We start from the raw sequence: 21,014 nt of genomic DNA, 5'->3' as shown, positions 1-21,014 counted from the left end.
ATGCTGCATTAAAGGCTAATAATCAAGTAACCACGTTAGCACTTGTAAGCCAATTTTGCATATCTCGTATACATGTAAAATGTGAAGAGATGATCCTTAATCCTACGCTATGAGTTTAGGTACTTGCTCCTCAAATTTAAGCTCTTGATGACATTATTCCTTCGTACTTTTAGCTCATATATATATATACGCACAAAGAAAAAGATATAGAGAAAATACATATCCTTATATACGTACATTCCTTACGTATTCTCAAAAATCCGTGCTTTAAATTAAATTACAACATTTATGCTTTATCAAGGAAGAATGTACAAGAATATTCCTTTCCTTCTGAAAAAAAAAATATTCGATTCGTTATATACCTGCATGCTGAAATGCATATTCTGTGTTTCCATGTGAGGAAATAGAGCAAATCTCTGTAGCACAGATAAGTTCTTCAATAATCTTACAGAGAAATATTAACTTATACTTGTTATTCACTATGATTAAAATAAATAAATACTTGGATTGTCACCGGAAGGAAGATAATGTCCTTAAAAATTTAACCTCGTCCCCAGAAGAAACTTTTCAGTGATTCGATACGAATGAAGTCCAATGTACTTTGGAACAGGAATCTAATACATGAATAATTACTACATTGAATATCGTAAAGCCAAGAATAAAAATAATTCATAACACATTAATGTTAAGTGCTACGATGTAGATATAATGATCTGAAGAAAATCTGAATTTTCTGTCAAGTAGTTCATTTTAGACACTGAAAAAGAAAGAAAGAAAGAGAAAAACTATGGAATAATTACTGGATATAAACTAACGAAAAAACCTAAATTGCCAGTCTCACAGTAAAAATAATAAAGATAATCTTAACACAAGCTGGGATAGAGATATGAAAGAAAATAAAAATGACAGAAAAGAAAATATATTTCCTTTCCAAACTTAAGAAAAGGAAGAGCTTGTTTCATGTTCTTGTGGAATAATATAATGTACGATATACTTGTACTTGCAAGACTGGCTGTTTAATATATTCGTGTATGCGGAAAACATGAAATGATTTCACAGATTAAACTTCACCGGTCTTAAATCTCAACAACGTTGTTCCACCATTGTTTTGTGCCTATTGATACTTTGGTGTGTTTATATATATATAATAATTTATACAATTGTAGATATAGCAAAAAAAAAAAAATTAAAAATATTTGACGCATTATTCCTCAAATTAAAACATTTACTCAAATAAAATGTTCAGTTACATCCACAAATTTGTAGAAGATAAATTATTAGGTGTTTGAGGAATAAAGCGCCAAAACACAACACACAAACTGATCATGTTGTTGGTAGCTTTACTAATAGACGAACAATCTTCCAGCGCTCAGAATTTTTAGTATTCAGTGTCTAGTAATGCAAATGAAATAATAATGTAAGTAACTGTAAAACAAATATTGTTTCAAATGTATGTTAAAGGTGCACAATACAGAGGAATAGGAGATCGAGGAATTATTTAGAAACAAAGAAAAGTTTTCTAAGATTTCGACAAAGGACGTACAAAACAGAGAGAAACCTATCATAAGGATAACATTCAACTTCAAGGATTTACTGTCCTACATTTTTCCATAACATTTATAACAACTCGTTATTGCATAATATACTAGTGTATAACTTCGTTGCTTTATGCCAATGTATATAACAAATAAGAGAAGCATTGTTGAACGGGTTTTGATATAGTAAACTTTACTGTAATTCTATTATGTTGTATTACACTAAGTTAAAACAAAATTTTAAATAGTAACGGGAACTTCCAATCCTAACATAGAAAATAATATACTTCTCATAGCATTTAAAAAAAAAATATTTTCCAACACAGGCAATGAAAACAACAAGTTATTAGTTTATATATAAAGAAAATAAGTTTTTGGACTTTAAACAAGGAAACAGTTCAACCTTAACTTCCAACGAATGTGAAAATTAACACTACATAGAGACTAATTATGCAAAATTATGTAACTTTCTTCAAGAAACAAATGTTCCATGAATGCCAATGCATATTACCAATTACTAAGTTCCATAAACAATTTGTCAAACTCTTCAAAGTTCCGTGCGTATGCCTATAAGGTAAGAACGTACAGGAAAAGATGGCAATTGGAGGTAAATCCTTATGACAAATTTGTAAAAAGAAAAGAAAAAACAAGTTGAATAAATAGAGGTAAGTATTGTGTGCGGAATAATTTTAGTGAAAATTTGGAAAATTTATAACTTCGAACAGATTGCATTTAACTAGACCGATTAAATGTCAAAAACAAGCAATCCCATGTTGGAATCTAAGTTGACATATATATTTTCTCACTATTCGTTAGAGGTATTTCTTCAATACGCATTGATTTTAATCTGTTGTGAAATATAGGAAAATTTCATCTACTGAAATAATAATCACACTACTTCTTTTCAGCATGTATACATATTTGATGCAAAGGAATTTCACTAATGCGATTTTTCTTTCTTTTAACAGTTTTTTTTTTTCCTTCACCAACTAAATTTTTGTCACGCCTCTAGCCTTAAAAAACTTCGTATTTTAATATACTAGCTTACGAGGAAACGTTTTCCTCTCGTTAGCACAAAAAGTTACCTAGGGTTTATTTCTGTATTTTCTTTCAGTTCAACCTAATGCAGACGAAAGTTCTATTACGATTTTACCTCCTCATACTTAGTACTGTGTTGTTACTCTTAATGTCCACAAGCAGCACAGTTAATGACGAAGCATTAACATCACAATATGATATGAGTCTTCTATCAGAATTTTGCTCTTATGGATAAAGCAAATCGAACTTAAAAGTCGTTCCGAGAATATGTGCCAGAATTTTCACACTGAATGAATGACCACTTTAGCCAGCACTTTAATCCCCTTAGGTTGTATTTGTTGTCCAAATTGAATCCAAGGATCTGCTGTAAGAGACTCTTAACATTGTTTTCATGAAACGTGCTTCGGAGCGAACAGTGCTACAATTTTTCTTTTGATACTATACTGCCATTGAGAACAACCCACTGCATTCTGCTTAGTAAGATGGACAATTTGACTATACTGAGTCTAATAGAATATTTTACTACTACACCTATCATGTACACTCCCTTCCCTCCTGCTGCTTACGAGACATTCTAACAAAAATGTGATTCAGAATTTGTGTTTATATTAGATACATAACGGATGATAGAACAGGAAGCTATACGACATATTCTCGTATTACAGTATATCATTGCAAACTGTTGTTTTCTAGGAACTTATTACGAGTAGCTACTCAGATCAATATTTGCCATGCGCACTTTTATCAATGATGTATTTTTTTAACTAATTTATTACGGAACCTGGGAAATACTTCTTATACCTACTGTCTTCCACAGTGGAAGCTAACTGTTAGTGTAACAATTTTACGAGACTGTAATTTCGTATCAAAGTATGCACCAGCAAAATGCAAGATTATCTTTTGACTTGTTCGGTTTTCTTTTTCTTTTTCTTTCTCTTGGATAAATAATTTATAAAATACTTCTGTTTCAATATTATACAATAGTACCGGGAAGTTCTGGACTGAGATAAGAAGATGTAGTATGTAAGTTTTAAAAATCTTATACAGTGACAATATAAACTTCGCCATGACATAAAAAAAAACACGAAGCTCTTGTAAAAAGGAATTGTTTACACACACACACACACACACATACACTGGTTTAAACAAATTAACTAATAATAGAATTTGATTCTATTTATTAATCTTGCTTTTTGAGTGTAAAACACATAGAAGTATGATCAGCTCAGTTAATTCTGTGGTGAGATGGCAGAATGTTATATAACCTCTCTCTCTCTCTCTCTCTCTCTCTCTCTATATATATATATATATATATATATATATATATATATATATATATATATATAGATAGATAGATAGATACAGATATAGATATATAATACATTTTGCCATCTCATACAGAGTTAATGATACTGACTCATTATGTGAGACTTTTGTGTCAACTTTAGTAAATTGTAAACGAACACGAATTGCTGGCTCACTTTGTTAAGCAAATGAACAACAGAAGACCATAATAGAAAATTCGAGACCTTCAGAAAATTCAGACATTACCTATATACACAGTTACACGCCATAAAACAGAGAGAGAGAGAAAGTGACATTCTCCGGAGATACAATACGAATATGAAATGTAACATGCAAGTATTCGTTGACATGAAAATAGTACACTCATACAAACAGATCTGCACGATATCTGATGCACTTTTGACAAAACAGAAGAAATCTTGCAAATTAATGCGAATATTTATATTTATTTCTTTGTCAATTTGAAAACAGTGACGGGAGGCCGCACTGATCATATAGCACAAACAAAGACAGGAGGAAAAGAAAAAAGAAAACAAGCTTAGATTCAGAAAAAAAAATCTATATACTCAAAACGAAAGTAAGAAAACAAAACCGAATTTTTTCTTCATATATAAGTGAACTATTAAGTCACACAAACTGAACCATATAACACCTACCACATGCAAACATTTCAAATATTTTTTCATCAACATTTAAACGTTTAGAGTACATGTTCAATAAAAACTGATGTTTTTTTTTTTTTCTAATTGTATTTAACAAACTATTTGGTCTGTTCGGCGGCAAACCAATGACATGTTCCCTTACAATAATGATATTGCAAGCATTAATCAGATTATTTCAATCTTAAAGTAACTAAATAAATTTACTTCGTATTACCTGGTTTCATCGACATTGGAAACTATTTTGCGTGCAAGAAATACAATAGTGGAATATACAAACACACTCTTACTACATTCAAACCACAAGTATGTTTTTAATAATAAAAATGTTTATTGAAAATAGAAGATGAACAGGATTGTTCATTGCTAGGAAATGAAAGGGCACAAGTATTCTGTTCCGGAAATTTGTATTTGGAAATCTAAAAAGGAACTTGCGGAAAATATATTGAAAGTAATGTTCAACACAACTGCATGAATAGTTTACAAAATAGCCCGAAAGGAAAGAGTACTTAATCCAATTTAAATTAATTACCAAATATGTGTTACTTATATCATGTAATAGAATTTTCTGAAACTTTCTCTGTTTTACAATGTATATATAAAGCTGACTTAGTGTCTCAGCATGAAAAAAGAAGGAAAATTACCTTAAATATTAAATTCCTATATTATGTGTTAATTTTACAGCTACCACAAAATTATTAATCTGAAAGTATTAGATTTGTCTTTGTAAAGGTGAGAAGAAAATTTAGGCATTCTCGATATTCAGGAAATAAATACATAAAAGTTACACAAGTGATTTTTCTTATAGGTCTAATTTTAAATACAGAACGAACAGAAATACTAGAACGAAGAATATTCTTGTCTATCACCCATTGAATACCTCATTGAAAATCAGTTTACTGTATAAAATATAACTTAAGAGCATGAGATAATTTGCCAAAGTGACGTGAAATGAACTTTTGAACTTAATTACACACGAACAAATAAGACAATATTGCTGATGAAATAATTGGTAGAGTGACAATGAATAGGGACAGCACTACCTCAAAACAACATCACTTCCTCGCACACACTGTTCGTACAACACAAAGCCCATACGATGTTGACTAATATTGCATTTACCAACCTGCAATTTCTAACTAGATACTGGACCACCTACTGCTAAATCACAGACAGGAAAATTGACACGATCTGAGATTACAGAACAAAACTGGACAGAATATACAGCCTTCACCTAGAAGTAACGAACGCTATAGCATTCAATCCCGTTTTCATTAGTGATTTTATTGAGTGGTCATGACCAAAAGTGAATATCGAAATGGAATAACAAAAATATCCAGTATATTTACATTGGTGAACAATCATGTTCAAAATATTTACTCTCCCAGTCTATGATGTTTATCAACTATAATGATGTTTATAAACACTATTAAAGCAGTATGAGTTTATAGAACATACTGCAAGAAAGTAACTGGAAAAATATTTTTAGGTCTATACATAGAGAGAGAGAAAATAATGCATTTATCTGCACCTATACCTTGACATCTCTACAATTCATTCAGTTTTAAAGTTTATATAATTTTCTGCCGAAATGAATATGTATATACTATTACATTACATAGGCTTCAGAAAGAGTATAGCAATACTATAGAACACAGAACCTAAAACTAAACATCTTTGGCCAAACACTTTTCAAGTATTTTAAGATATTACTACTGCTCTGTATTTTCTTGTTCGAAATAATAACATACCGAAGAACTACTTGTTCTATATCAATACATACAAATAAATATAAAATTCTTTGCACTACGTAGAGTTAAGTAATTCATATTTTAGAAGATACGAAAAGGAGAGATTTTTTGAACACGACTATATACACATTATACATTGCGTAATAAGATCTTGTGCACATTTTAAACTTGTGTCGTTAGTTCCCATGCAAACCCTACAGAATCTGAATAAATCCAAAGTATTTGATCCCAATCACACATGCACCAGAATCCCAATACTACATTCCTGTATATACTTTTATCCTTAATTAGACCACACATTCCAACGACACTAATGTATCCCTTCACTATCTACACGAGACCTGTGTACAAACCAAGTTGACATCAAATACCACCGCAAATCATGTACTACACAACACTGTAGAGACCCAAATGTTGTATCCAACCCATTTGTCAAGCAAATACTTATGAGTTTTGGAAGGATCGATTACCTCTTCCTCTGATCCTACCACTTCACCTTGAGGAACGGTTGCTAAAGGGTTCTGACCATTGCTCAAAGAAAGCTTTCTTTTAGGTTGCAACTTCTGTTAATTATAATACAATATATATATTATTTACATTATAACAATTGTTATTTTTATATAATTTTGAACACGGTTTGTAAGCCGAAAATGTACTCTCTTATAATTAGAAGTTTCTTTCTTGAGTATCTGTCATGCATAATCTACAGAAATGTGGAAATTTTCTGTTCCTCTTCAGAGAATGAGATACTTATGCAGCCCATTTTGTTGTAAATTATCTCTAATTTAGAACATTTCATTCGGAGGGCACGTGCTGTGGTATTATGTGAATTCATTGATATCTACTTGTACGTTTTCAACATTTGACCAATAAAGGAAGTTATTGTGTTCCGAAATATTTCAAGAAATAAATATTGAAAGTGTTATGTGACGATTTCCGTATTTATTTACTAAAAGATGAGTCAGACGTACTACTTATTGTAGTTTTCGTTTTCTCTGCTTAAGATTTCTACATACCAGCATAAAACAGATATTTTCTTATATAACTATTCTTGTTAATATGTTTTGAATAATTTAATCAATTAGATGATAATTCACTATTTGAAAGAAAGTAATACATTCATTTAATTCCCTCAATATTTCTCGCGTTGCTGAATTATTGTGGTATAAATTGTAGCATATAGTGTCAGTGTATTTTCAGCCAACCATAGAAATACAAAGTTATGTAACGTTACGAGGAACATGGATTCGAAACCTTGATCTAGTGAGTGACCACTTTTGAGGATGATTAAACACGACAGATCCTTGAAAGAAAAATAGATAATCTAATAATGAAAATTCCTGTATACATAAATTTACTTTCGAAATAAATGATAAAGAAAACCATATATTACAGCAGTTTGTAGAAGATAGAAGAGGACTAAAATGTTTTAAAAAAAAAAGTACATTAAGTTTATTGGATATACATCATATTACAGCTTTAAACCTAGAAAATAAAATAAATAATTTCCTTAAAAACATAAATATAATGCAAAGAACAAAGAATTATGTTGCATAGAGGGAAACATCGTTGAAGTTTTAAATTCAGTCCCCAAATATGTGAACCAGTTCTTCATTTTCACTTATATATATATATATATATAATTGTGCTAAGAAAGCTGCAAGCAATGGGACAATTTTGAAAGACGTTAAAGCAACAATTTTATCTTTTCGCGTTTCAACTCGAATAGCACGCATAAATACTACGTATTTATTTTAATATGCATCAATTTACTTTTGAATACGATAATTGATAAGGAGAATTATTATTTAATTCGCAAGGTTTACAATTCATAAGGATTACTCAATTATTTATTTGAAATCTGATTAAACCATGTGGAAGATTAACGGAATGCTTCGTGACATTTAGAATACATCGTAGACAAGTTAATCTAAGTTTGTTGTTCTTTAGTAGCTTCCTCTTTCTTTAATGTTAAGTTAAAATTTACAATGGTGCTGAAAATTATTAGTTTTTATTAAGTCCTTATATTTTGCAAGATTAACGTTCTACTGCTATCAGGACGAAAGATTCGTAGAATGTCTTCCATTTTCCCCTTCTTTTCAGTGTAGGGTTGATTATAAATCTTTACTTAAAGCTGATACTAAAATCATGTTTTCTCAGTATTCATTCAAGAAATTTTCATTATTGAAATTAACGAGGACGAATCAGTGTATGGCAACTTAAGATGCACAGTACATGAATCCTAAAGAACGGGTATGTTTATGAAGGAAGATTCTTAATTGATCAGAAATCCTCAATAACACTTACTAGTATAGAATATAATGTATAAAATATTAAATATACTGATGATTTACGCTTTCTGAACTTGTAATTCAGAACATAGAATTTGCTTTTTCTAGGGCGCTGAATTAAATGTTTAATTACTATCCCATTGTTCGTAGTAATTTCAAATTACTAAAATTTGGGTATCTTATTTACTAACTAACTATTAGAATCCGTAAAAGAGGCAAAGGTGATGAGCATTCGGCGTGAGATTTAGACAATATATATTTTTTAACGTATAACGATCTGTTTTTCTCTAAAGGAAATAATCTTAAATTAAATTTACACTTAAATCAAATTAGATAAACCCTTACTAACTATTGGAGGAACAAAAATAATTCTATTAATTGTACATTTCTATGTGTAAATAATGTAAAAGTGAATATTTGTTTGCATGTGTTGTTCTATTTACACATATATGTAATAAAGAAATATCTGCATATTAAAAAAAAAAAAAGAAAAAATAAGATACAATAAGGGTTTCTAATCGTTAGAAACAACACAATCATAAAAATAAATAATAGCTGAAAAGGGTACTCACATGACCAAATTTGTGAAATACCAAATAATGTTCTGCCGACGTGCTCATGGAACTTCCAAGCTTCCAGTTCATGAACTAAACAAAAATAATATATTATTTTTTTTAAGTATTATGGTAGTTTTAATATCTAAATGCACAAATTACAATATCATAACAAAAATATTTTAAATATGCCATATATAATTTATAATTTCAACAATCAAATACGTTCTCATCATGAAAATAATGAAAAATTTAGTATACCAATCATGGATAATACTCAGGAATACGTAAAGACTATTTCTAAAACATTGGCACTGTAGGAACTTCTGGAGATCATAATACTAAATAGAAGAAAAAGTTTTGTTGACTCTTCTACAGTTTACGACAAACCGACTTCATTCGTTCATTATATATATATATATATATATATATATATATATATATATATATATGTCCTGTTTTATATGTCAACCAGAAGAACAGAAGGATACGTGAAATTCGGACAGACTACGCCTTTTGGCACGGAAACATGAGATAAGAAAAAAAAAAATTGAAATACTTGTTCCAAAGGGGATAAAGGTGGAGGGGTTAAATTTTCGGTCAAGAACTCACTATCTTACGTATCCTTATGGTTAAAGAGGTGAGACTCGTAATAAAATAAAAATATCTAATCTACGTTAGAATACAATTGGTAGGAGATTGGTACATCAACACATGGGATTTATGTTACACTTCCAACATACAATGACTATACATGAATCTGTATTCACATTGTTATTTTTTTAATTTTAAATTTTAAATTTCATAATGTGCGGATATAATGCATTGAGTTGCTACAGATCGTACAGGTGGAAAGATATTAATCTGTGAAAATGCTATTGAGCTAAAATTGTATGAAGAAAATTCACTGCTATTGCAGTAAGTCAATACGTACTAATCCATTGTTATTGGAAAGTGATGTGCATAATGAAGAATTTTTCTGTTGAGATTTGAGATTTGGGAAGAAGCATCATATCTATGTTTTGTTCTAGGGTACTTTTCGTACCCTAGTTACTGACTGGAAATCATTTCTAAAGGAAGTGTTGGTTACTTATACGTATTAAAGACAATGTCAGTAGTGTTAATGTTCTTTTATATGTTTCTGCTAAGATTAAAAGTATTGAATAATGAAATGTGCATATACTTTTCACTTACACTGATCAATTGCAATTTCTATTTTCGAAATGAATAAGATAAAATTTTGTATATTGTCGTATTTAGTTTGTTTACATAATTTGATCCTTATTATTTTGCCCTTTATTAGTTTCCAATGCTCCGATTAAGTATTTCGATTGCTGTAAATTGTTTATGTAACTAATTAATTTACTTAAATTACGAGTAAATGAATTTGTTACAAAATCGGAGCATTGTTGTTTTCTTATTACAGTTATTAATTTAATTAATAAACTTAAAATGTGGACAGTACACTTTCTTCATATTTCATGTAATTTATTGGTATACATTTAGTTTGTATTGTTGTGTATTTTTAAATATGGCATTGAATACGATACCTTACCAAAAAGTACGCATAAATTTACATTTATTTACAATATGTTATAGCATATTTGTTCCAAAATAAACATCGGACAGCTTGACAACAATATCTTTCGGGTCTTTAACGATTTTGAGCAACAAAGTAAAATCTGTAGATAATGTTGCTACCACTCCCAAATTTACCGGCATTAGCAATGACTTCCTAGAATTTATATTTATCCAAACTGGATTCAAAACATTCTTCATGAACATAGTCAAAGTGGTTGTCAGCCTCCTAGGATGTCTCTACTTCCGTCTTATTGTGTGTTATAGAAGAAAAATCTCGTCCAGTTCTTTACCAGGAGGTAATGTGCCTAAGATCGATGACACATTCCCGCGCTGGATGGCGATGCTGATACGTTGGAAAAGGAATGCAGTAGCTCGGGGGTCACCAGTTTTGATTGCTATTCGATGACCAACCTCATTAATGAAATTAGATCCTTCGTGACCCCAAGACCTACTAGTTTCTATTGCTACTGTTACAAACCAATATTTGTCCAATAGGTTTGAGTATTTTAGTCTTTTGTCTGAATAGTTATTAATTGTGTTTGCTATAAAAAGTAATTGTTCCAAAAGATTAATCAAAAATACTAATAACCATTGTTGGTATATAACAAAGGCAAGGATCGGCAAAAATGAAAATGTAATTCTGTATACATAGAATGTACATTACGTGTCTGCTATGTAACTGCTGTAAAAAAAAAAAAGTAAGCTGGGATTTTTCTCTCTCCTATAGAAGTAAGGAAAAAATGGCTTTTTAAAAAAATCTCGTATCTTTTGTATTTGGTTGAATAGAATTTGGTTCAGAAAAATAAATTGCCACTGCACACCTTATTTATAACTGAACAATCTCTCATCTAAATGACGATAAAACTGTGTATTACTTAAAGGAGAAGAGTATTTTTTTCTTAGGTGGTTGATTGAAAGTAATTTTGCACTGCATTTTCTGTAAAAATGCAACCAGATTGTCCATCACTAGTCCTTCCGTTTGAATTGTAGAATGTTCTTTGATTTCGTACAAATTCAAAATTTCATCAAGATGAAAGTTCTGTTTTTCACTAGAAAACGGTCTAGTACAATCCGTAGCCTAATTCAATCAGTATTGAATCACAAAACATACAGGATGAAAAAAAGACGATTTTTATGTTGTTGGGATTGCAAGGGAAATTACATCTGAATAAATTTGTAGACTTTTATCAACCGAGAATTACTGCAAAATTAATCAAGAATACTGTTCGAAACGCTGGACTAAAAATTTCGGAAGCTTGTATGTTGTTTTATTTTTGTCCGATCGGCCTCAAAGAAACATTGTGCTTCTGTACCTTAGGCAAAGTATAAGTAACGGTAGTGATGAGGCATCCCTTTGAAGACCTTTTCTACGTCTTGTTATCTGAAAACTGTGACTTGTCTGTGATACTATGTAGGTCTTGAATGATGTACATTTTTTTATTTTGTATCAATTTTTCCTAATTACCATAATGTTATAAACTTTGTTACAGTAAAATATCAAGACCATTAAACAATTCACAATGAATATGTTTTTATTCTCTGGACATAAAACTACGTACTATCATTATTTAGTACTTTAAAACAAAGTTATTCTTACAATACAAAATTACTATAGTAGGATTCAAAAATATTGGAGAGTGAAATTGCACTTCAGATGATTATTTTCGGAAAGATATATATCTATTATCGCTTGATAGTATGTGTTCCATCCATTGACAGATGGTAAAGATAGCACAGCAATATTCCAATACAACGATAAGCTAATCCTAGTTCCCACCTCATTTGAAGAGTTGCCTCACCCGCCAATATCTCTGAATCCTACTTTACTACCCCCTCAATATGACACCAACTTAGTAATTCCCTATAATATTTTAACTAAAAATTGTTACATCTAGGAGCTGGGGTAGAATTTTTTAAATGCCAAAGAAGAAGTCGTATTTACGGAATCAACTTCAACAGAAGAAGGCGTATTTATGTCAAAATGTTCGATAATGGGTATTCCTCAAGAATTTTCAGCGTTGGTATTATTTTACACACACACACAAGTCACAGCTATTCACGAACTGTTTACATGACGCATGGCCTCCACTCAGAGCATATTTTGGCATGAGTTGATTTTATGAAGAAGATTCCTTTAAGTTCATCCATTCGTTTTGGAAATTATAGTTTGTTAAAAGTGTGCCGACATTGTTTTTCCATCCGCTCCAACAAAGCTTTTCCGACTTATCTTTAATAAAACGCTTTTTTTTTCGTTACTTGTTGTGCCAGGAATAGCTTTATGGTTATTAATAGTTGTGATGTGAGGAATGGACTATATTCACCACCAAAAATGTAAATTATGTAAAGTGCAACTCTTCGCATAACATTTAAAAATTCAATTCTCCATATTGTTTTACTCGAAGTACTTCTGTATATTGACACATTCGTCTTTGTAGTGCAACACTGCCTAAATACACGGAAAATTTTCCTCGCGTTTGCATGGAATACCGTATTTGATGTCCTTCTACAAAGACTTTTAAAACATTTACAAGAAATAGAATAACCTTAAATCAACAAAATTGTATATTTAACTTTTCTGAGTAATATTTTTAATGAAAATGGAAGAAAAATTTCTCATTTAGGAGTGCGTGTTTTAAATGTAGTTTTTTTCCAGACTTATGAAACACTCTGTGTTTCTTCTTGAATGTTTTTTTTTTTTTCACAGGAATGTTTAACGGAGAATACCAAAATTTTGCACGGTTATACTTAATAACGTGTCAGAGGGTCAAAAAGTTTGTCACCCCACAAGTTTAATTGGTCCTTATTAAATTCATGTACATTAAAGGAGGTTTGTTTGTCGTTCCCTTCCCCAAACATAGGTCCTAGTTGCGCTATTGGAGATAATAGATCATGATGCCTTGTTTTATTATTATTATTATTATGAAGATCAAAACGCCGAAGCGAATTATTATGTAAGCTGCACATACAAATACACTAAATGTTATTCATACTACAAGCTTACGTTCAGTATAATTTAACTATGTTTAAAGTTCTAAAATATAATTACTGTTGAGTTTACGTTCAGGAGCAACAAATTAAGAAAAGGAGCGAAAGTATCACCCCGATACTAACCATAGCTTTCAAACTGAACAGTGATTTTAAACTCCAAACAAATAAATGAACAATTCTGATTTTATTAGGTGACTAAAACTACTAATGCTATGAGTAAAAATAAATAATAATAAAACAGTTTTCTAAAATTCTATCTATTAAATCATAAATCTAAAGTATTTAAGAATGTACCTTATCTTTCATGTGCTCCATGACAGTGGCCGTGCTGCCTGTACAATTGATAAGAATGAGGCCAAGAGTTCGAGCAGGGTGTGCAAGGCCAAAGCGAGCTAAAACATTAGCACCTGCGCCTTCACCAAGGCCGATCACATATTTCACGTGAAGAAAATCCAACACTGTCACCAAATCTTCACCTAATGTTTGTAGCGTCGGAAACTGAAATCTGGAAAAGAAATAAATAATGCAAAATAAAATTTAAACATACGAGATCATGTCTTGTGCTTTTGATTTTAAACAGAACGATTATTTTTAAAGTTCAACTAAATTATGAGATTGGCAAGGACAAAACAATGAAAAACCCTTTTGCATTAAATTATTTAAGCTATTAAAGACAGGGTACAACTTTTTTCATAACCTCCAGTCGCGTCTGGTTACCTAGTGTAGTTTTCCCTTAACAGTAGCGATTCCAGATAGTTTTATTCGGAATAATGAGTATCGTGAAGGGAAAAATCATTATATAACGTAAATAAAATGACATACGTAATATAATATCGACGAAGAAAATCTTCTGCAATACTCTATGAAATAACTGATTAAATTAAAGTTGCGAGGACAAGAATACAAGTAGAGCAAATGCAAATTTATATATTTTTTAAAAAATGGCATAGTGTCTCGTAATGTGTGATACAATATGTCAGCTTGCCATAAATGACGTCTACAGCTAGAAATTGAGAGCATATAGAGAAAGAAACCTACTCATGTGCTTTCTCTATTATTAAGATAAATTCAAAAACACAATGAATTTTAAACTTGATTTGCTAGACACATAGTTATGCAGTGCTAGAATTAGACGACATGTTAAATAACAGGTATGTCAAGAATCTCACAAGCAGTTGCTTACTTAGAAGAAGAACTGCTCTTCAAACTAGATTACTTGGAAACCCACGTACTTACTTACTCCAAGCCACTTTCCATTTTTCAGAAAAAAATTGATGACCATTTTGTAGAGTGGTCACCAATACCCTCGTTCCTCATTCCTCTATTTCGCTTACGTTCTAAGTTCTCTTCTCTCTCGACACAAACTGAGTGAACGAGCACAAGTAGAAAGAATAGATGAATATAAATGGTTTAACAAAAATTAGCGAGGTTAGAGTGATTAGATTTCTTTTATTTGATTAACTGAAATTTAGCGTTTCTTTCCAAGTCTGGAGCTACATGAAACGCGACCTACTCCTAGAGGTGGGAACGAACCATTCTTCTGGGTTTTATCCTAGCCTTATAATCATCCGTCGGAAATCGGACTCGCGATCACGCACAGAAAAAAAGCACAAGCAAAAGAAATAGAAAAAGTATATACACTTGGCCACAAAGGTGTACAATAGAGTGATTAGAAATATTTCTCGTTATTTATATCTAACTTTTGGAATGCATAGGCCTATACAGTGTAAAATTTCTTCATTTTTTTTTTTTTAAAGAAAACCAGATACATTTAGCATTAACTTGACTTTGCTCTGTATCTTTCTTTTCTCTTGGAAGATTTCAGTCTGGAACAATAGAACATAAGTGAGAACAATTTACATACAATTGATCGAGAACAACTACGATGGAAAATGGATCAAACATTTTTCATAAACTTGCTCTCCCTGTGCGAAAAACGGACATTTTAGCTACTATTTCATACGCTTATATACTTGGTCAAGATCTACTATTATAGCAAATTTGATCCTGATCGGGTCATTTACATATGTATAGGCTTTTGTTTCTGAAAAATGACGCCAAATTCGACTGCCCATAACTTGAAAACCTTACGCTGCAACAACATAATATTTCACACGAATTTATAGTAGGTGAAGTTCATCCACCATACCAAATTTGATCTCGATCCGATGAGTTTGGAGAAAGCACTTTTGCTTTCAAAAATATGACCCAAAATTCGACCACCTATAACTCGGGAATGGTAAGCCTTCATAGCATAACATTTCACACAGTTATATAGTAGATCAAGATCTACCTTCATGGCAAATTTGATTCCAATTGGATTATTTACATATATGCAGGTCTTTGTTTTTGAAAATACGACGCAAAGTTGACCGTCCATAACTCGGGAACCGTAAGCTTGCGCAATATATCTCACACGTTTTCATAGTAAGTGAAGTTCTTCCAACATGCCAAATTTGATCCCGATCCGCTGAGTTTGGTGAACGGGTTTTTGCTTTCGAAAAATATGACCCAAAATTCGACCGCCCATAGCTCTGGATACGTAAGTCTCCACAACATAATGTTTCATGTGCATATATAGCTAGTCAAGATCTACCATAATAGCAAATTTGATCCCAATCGGATCATTTACATATACACGGGTTCTTATTCTACGAACTATGACGAAAAATTTGATCCCTCATAACTTGAGAACAATTAGCCCGCACAACATAATATCTCACACCCTTACAGTAGATGAAGTTCTTCCACCATGTCAAGTTTGAACCCTATCTGATGAGTTGATGAATGCGGTTTTGCTTTCGAAAATTATGACGCAAAATGTAATCGATGATAATAACTCGGAAACCAGGAGTCTGCACAACAAATTATTTGATACGCTTATATAGCAGGTCCAGGTCTACCCCCACACCAACTTTAGTCCCGATCGGACGAGTTCGGCTGAATTCGTAAAGTATAAGATATATAAGGAGGTCCATGGCTCTAAAACTAGGGCACCTACCGTAGTCCGATCAAGACTTTATTTAGGAACTAGTATGTGCCCTATCTAAATACCCACGTTTCAGAATTTTGCGGTACTTCCGCAACAATTTTTATAGATGTAGTTGGTGAGTACTTCAAATTATGTGCCCGTAGCCAAACTGCATCTATAAAGTTGTTGCATGAGTATATATATGGAGTGAGAAGGAATTAAAGTTAAATTTATCTGGTAAATATAATTATTGGGCTCCGTTATTTTACCTACCAAGGCTTAATTTCTTAGATCATAATAAATGAAATCTATAACTTCATTAGTTCGTTGAAACTGAGGAGTGAAGATTTTTAGAGAACATACTTAAAATCTTTGAATATACTTTCGACATCTAATAGCTTTAAGAATATTTCTCGTAAGTCATTGAAATTCTGAAATAAGTCCCAATATATAGGCCTACCAAGAAAATTTAAATCATAGGGTCTATGCAACTCTTAAATACGGATACAGGAAACTCGAATATTATTCATTTTGTAACAATACCCACACTTTGTAAGATAAAAAATTAAAATTTTGTAAGGAAAGAAAGACGTGTTAGTCCTGACCAGATAGTCGGTGCGGTCGGTGGAACTCAAAATGTTGTATAGAGCATTGCTATATATACAGGGTGGTAAGAAAATATTTGAACAAACTTTGGGAGCTGATTCCCGACACCGAAACCAGCAAGAAAAGTTCTGTGGAACTTTGGTTAGTGAGAGACAGTTTCGGCGATACAAGGTGCCGAAAGCGTGGAAAAATGAACTTCAGAGGGCTGTAATTCTAAAATAACGCAACATAGAGAGTGCAGTTTAGAACATGACACTCGAAATCATAACTGCTCGATTGAAAAATGTATGTTTCAAACACCCGCAAGTTGTCTGCGAGGGATTCCTCAAAGGAACGTAGGGATTATTTGCTAGGTTAAAGGGAATCCCTACATTCCTTTGGGAAATCCCTCGCAGACAACTTGAGGAGGTTTGAAACATACATTTTTCAGTTGAGCAGGTATGATTTCGAGTGTCATGTTCTAAATTGCACTCTCTACGTTGCGTTATTTTACAATTACAGCCCTCTGAAGTTCATTTTTTTCACGCTTTCCGCACCTTATATCGCCGAAACTATATCTCACTGACCAAAGTTTCAGGTGACTTTTTTGCTAGTTTCGGTGTCGGGAATCAGCTCCCGAAGTTTGTTTAAATAGTTTCTTACCACCCTATATGTATATATATAAACCGCTTTTTTGACCATTACCCACTCTTCGTATCTCACAATTGTACCAGGAACAATTTAGCATGGAATAAAGATCTTAAAAAGCGAAATAGCATACACATTAAAAATAATTCTGGATAAAAGCACATGACATTTTAGAAAATGAGTGGCCACTGTCCGTTACTGGTTTGTGAGCATTTAGCATTGATCCGTGTTTAAGGAAAACATAATAAATATATAAATTTAAAACGTAATATAAATTTTCACATATTGTGAAAAAAAGCTCATGTATACTAACACTCTCATCAGAACCGTTAATAGGGTTATTGAACTACACTACATTACTTCCAATACAAGCCTTCGAAATGAATTCTTTCCAGAAAGTTCGTACTAATAATCAAGTGACACAAATTGTCCATATAAACGGAATGACACAATCGATTAAGTTACCGTACAATCAATCTATTTGTTACACGCTCCAGTCATTTAGAAGAATTATCAGTGGAATTAATCTCACAACCATTTTTTTTTCAATATTTTTATCTATTCAGTCATATCTTTCATATCCTTTTACTCGCATTTGTGACAAGCGAAAGCAAACATAAAATTAAGCCACAGTTATACCGACAGGTCAATCACGTATTTAGTGACTACCTAACAATATGGTAATATTGTAATAAATATTCTAAATTATGTATTATAATAAGTAAGGTTGTCCGAATGTAATTCTACGATTAAGCTCAAATTTCACACATTTTTTCATTCAGCGACAAAAGTTCTTTCAGTTTGGTAAAATTTATTTGGGAATAACGATGGTATAGCTGGTACGTACAACAGTGGTATGGCTGGAATGTAAAGAAAATTACATTCTTTTTATGAAAACTATACTCAAATTGTCCTCCCATTATGAAGTTATTTACGAAACTAATTTAATCAAACAGAAAGAACTTGCAACGTTCATTATACAACAATGAAATTTAGAGATCTTTTACTATTTTAAGTCCTTTGGCAGCAGCGAGATTATATAGGACAAGACCTACAGCTTCAAGTATGTTCTCACTCACTGTGGGTGCGTTCGACGCTCACTCACTGGGAATCGAACGAAGAACCGTGTATAGTAAGAACATACGAGGCAGCCATTAGCCCAGAGGGAAGGAGTGCAGATTAAGAATCATTCACTTCATTTAGGCTCTGTCAATAACCTAAAAATATTTAAACAGGTAATAGAAACTAAAGGAGAAATCTAATTCTGTGCAATAATTTGAGAATGAGAGGGGGGGGGCGATGGTTCAGTGGCGGAGCGCTCACGTCTGGTGAAAAGTTTCTGATTCGATCCCCGACTACACGAGTTTCTGGTGAACAAAATAGTGTCCGTTCCCCCCCCACATTCTCATTCCATCAATAAGGTAACATTTATTCACCTTAGCCATCAGTCATTAGCCTAAAGGGTATAACCATGAGATATAAAACTTGAGATTTCACTTGATTTCATTTTGAAAATGAGATTGAGAGAGCGCAAAATAGTAAATTTACAAAATATTTCTGATATTACTTATAACTCAAGATAAGAACATTCGTAAAGCTGTATCTATTGTGTCTAATACAATGTATGCTAGCAGAGGGCGAGGATTAATAATAATAGTAAATTAATAGTAAAATATACAAGTTTTTATCTTCTTTCAGAGCGTAGTACTAGAAGAAGAAACTCTTAAGAAGAGTATAACAGTAACTTCCAATGTGAAGAACGTTAGGCAATGTGCATCATAATACAGTCAGTCGGGTTGCATAAAGCTCAGACTAACAAGTGGGAATGTTCATGTTCACGGTGTCTATGAGGGAAAAAAAAAAACTATATGACTTTTTTTACTTTCGAGCGACGGTAGGAGAGAAAGCGTGGTTGTCATGAAGCAAAAATTAATGACATTCTAGATTTCAAAGAATTTACACGTTTCATGGACCATAGACATCGACAAAGTGTTTTTTCGACATGTGCTTTTTTTCCTATCCCTAAAAGTAAGGGTAGTTTACTTAAGGGTACAAATTAAAAAAAAAAAAAAAAAAGCGATTTCATCAAAAATGGCTCTAATGATTTTGTTTAATTTCATAAATCAATTTTCCAAAAAACAATTCCATCATATATTTTGTGATGTAGATATTTTTTGCATAAAGTATCGTATTCGTAAAAGTAAAATAAAAATAAACTGATCAAAAATGAGTATATAAAAAATTAATCCGTTACCAGACAAATAATTCTCTCTCTCATTTTAATATCTTATATCACGTCATAGTTAAACAACAATCAACAACTTACATACTTTAACGGTTATTTTATTATTTATTCTTTTCATATGCACATATTTGGCATACGATATATATTAGAATTTTTAAAATCAAAAAGATCTTCACAAAGACTACGCTTTCAAATTCCATTGACCAGGGCGCAAAATTTCAAAGTCAGATACACTCGCTAAGCCAAAAATGATGGTCGCCAATATCTCTCACGTACAAATTATGAGAAGTCCTTCCCCCCCGGCCTTTGGTTCGACAAAAAGATATATTTCATCAGGGAATAAAAATTTCAAAACCAGACAATTAGATTCAGGATAATCAACTTTCAATTCAACAATTCATATACCTGTTAGAAAATATCTTACCTAATGACGCGTCAGGGGGCAAACCATTTCGATTAAGGGTGGGAAAGAAGTGTTGAATTACAACGTTGGAAGACTTCACTTTCCATGTCCGTTGTGAAGACTTCACACTCCGTGTTTTCTGTCACCCAGTGACTATTTTCGTGCGGAACAGAAACTGCGCAGCCCTATGAGTTTAGATAGAAACCATTCCTAGTGAACACTGGTCGTCAGCTCTAAATTTCTATTCGCCAATAGCGACCTGAAATTTTGCGCCCTGTCATTGACAATCAAAATCTCAAATTATAATCATTATTTTGTATTACAACTGCACATGATATTGACTGTTGAATGTACTTTTCATGTTTATCATTTCATACTGTATCTGTCTTTTGAATACTAATTGTTAACGTTCAAAACAATGTTTATATTTATTTCAGATAAAAAAATTTCATCCAGCTTG

General features: G+C 31.9%; 1 protein-coding gene across 5 annotated transcripts in view; it reads right to left on the bottom strand.

Annotated features, from left to right (window-relative positions):
• Positions 1 to 21,014, bottom strand: part of LOC145691975 (uncharacterized protein ZK1073.1) — a 463,195-nt gene that overhangs the window by 25,677 nt on the left and 416,504 nt on the right. For 4 of the 5 annotated variants that reach the window (XM_081767283.1, XM_081767277.1, XM_081767298.1 and 1 more), the window contains exons 5-7: positions 13,997 to 14,207; positions 9,152 to 9,226; positions 6,759 to 6,851 (exon numbers count right to left, since the gene is read on the bottom strand). In XM_081767283.1, the coding sequence (XP_081623409.1) occupies positions 6,759 to 6,851; positions 9,152 to 9,226; positions 13,997 to 14,207 (379 nt within the window). The remainder of the gene's footprint in view (positions 1 to 6,758; positions 6,852 to 9,151; positions 9,227 to 13,996; positions 14,208 to 21,014) is intronic. The other variant, XM_081767291.1, reaches the window with a different exon arrangement.

Source organism: Thermobia domestica, chromosome 1 (genome assembly GCF_964235325.1).
Source record: "Thermobia domestica chromosome 1, izTheDome1.hap1.1, whole genome shotgun sequence".
Lineage (NCBI taxonomy): Eukaryota > Metazoa > Arthropoda > Insecta > Zygentoma > Lepismatidae > Thermobia > Thermobia domestica.
Note: the sequence above shows the minus strand (reverse complement) of the source record. Positions and strands in the feature narration are given on the sequence as shown.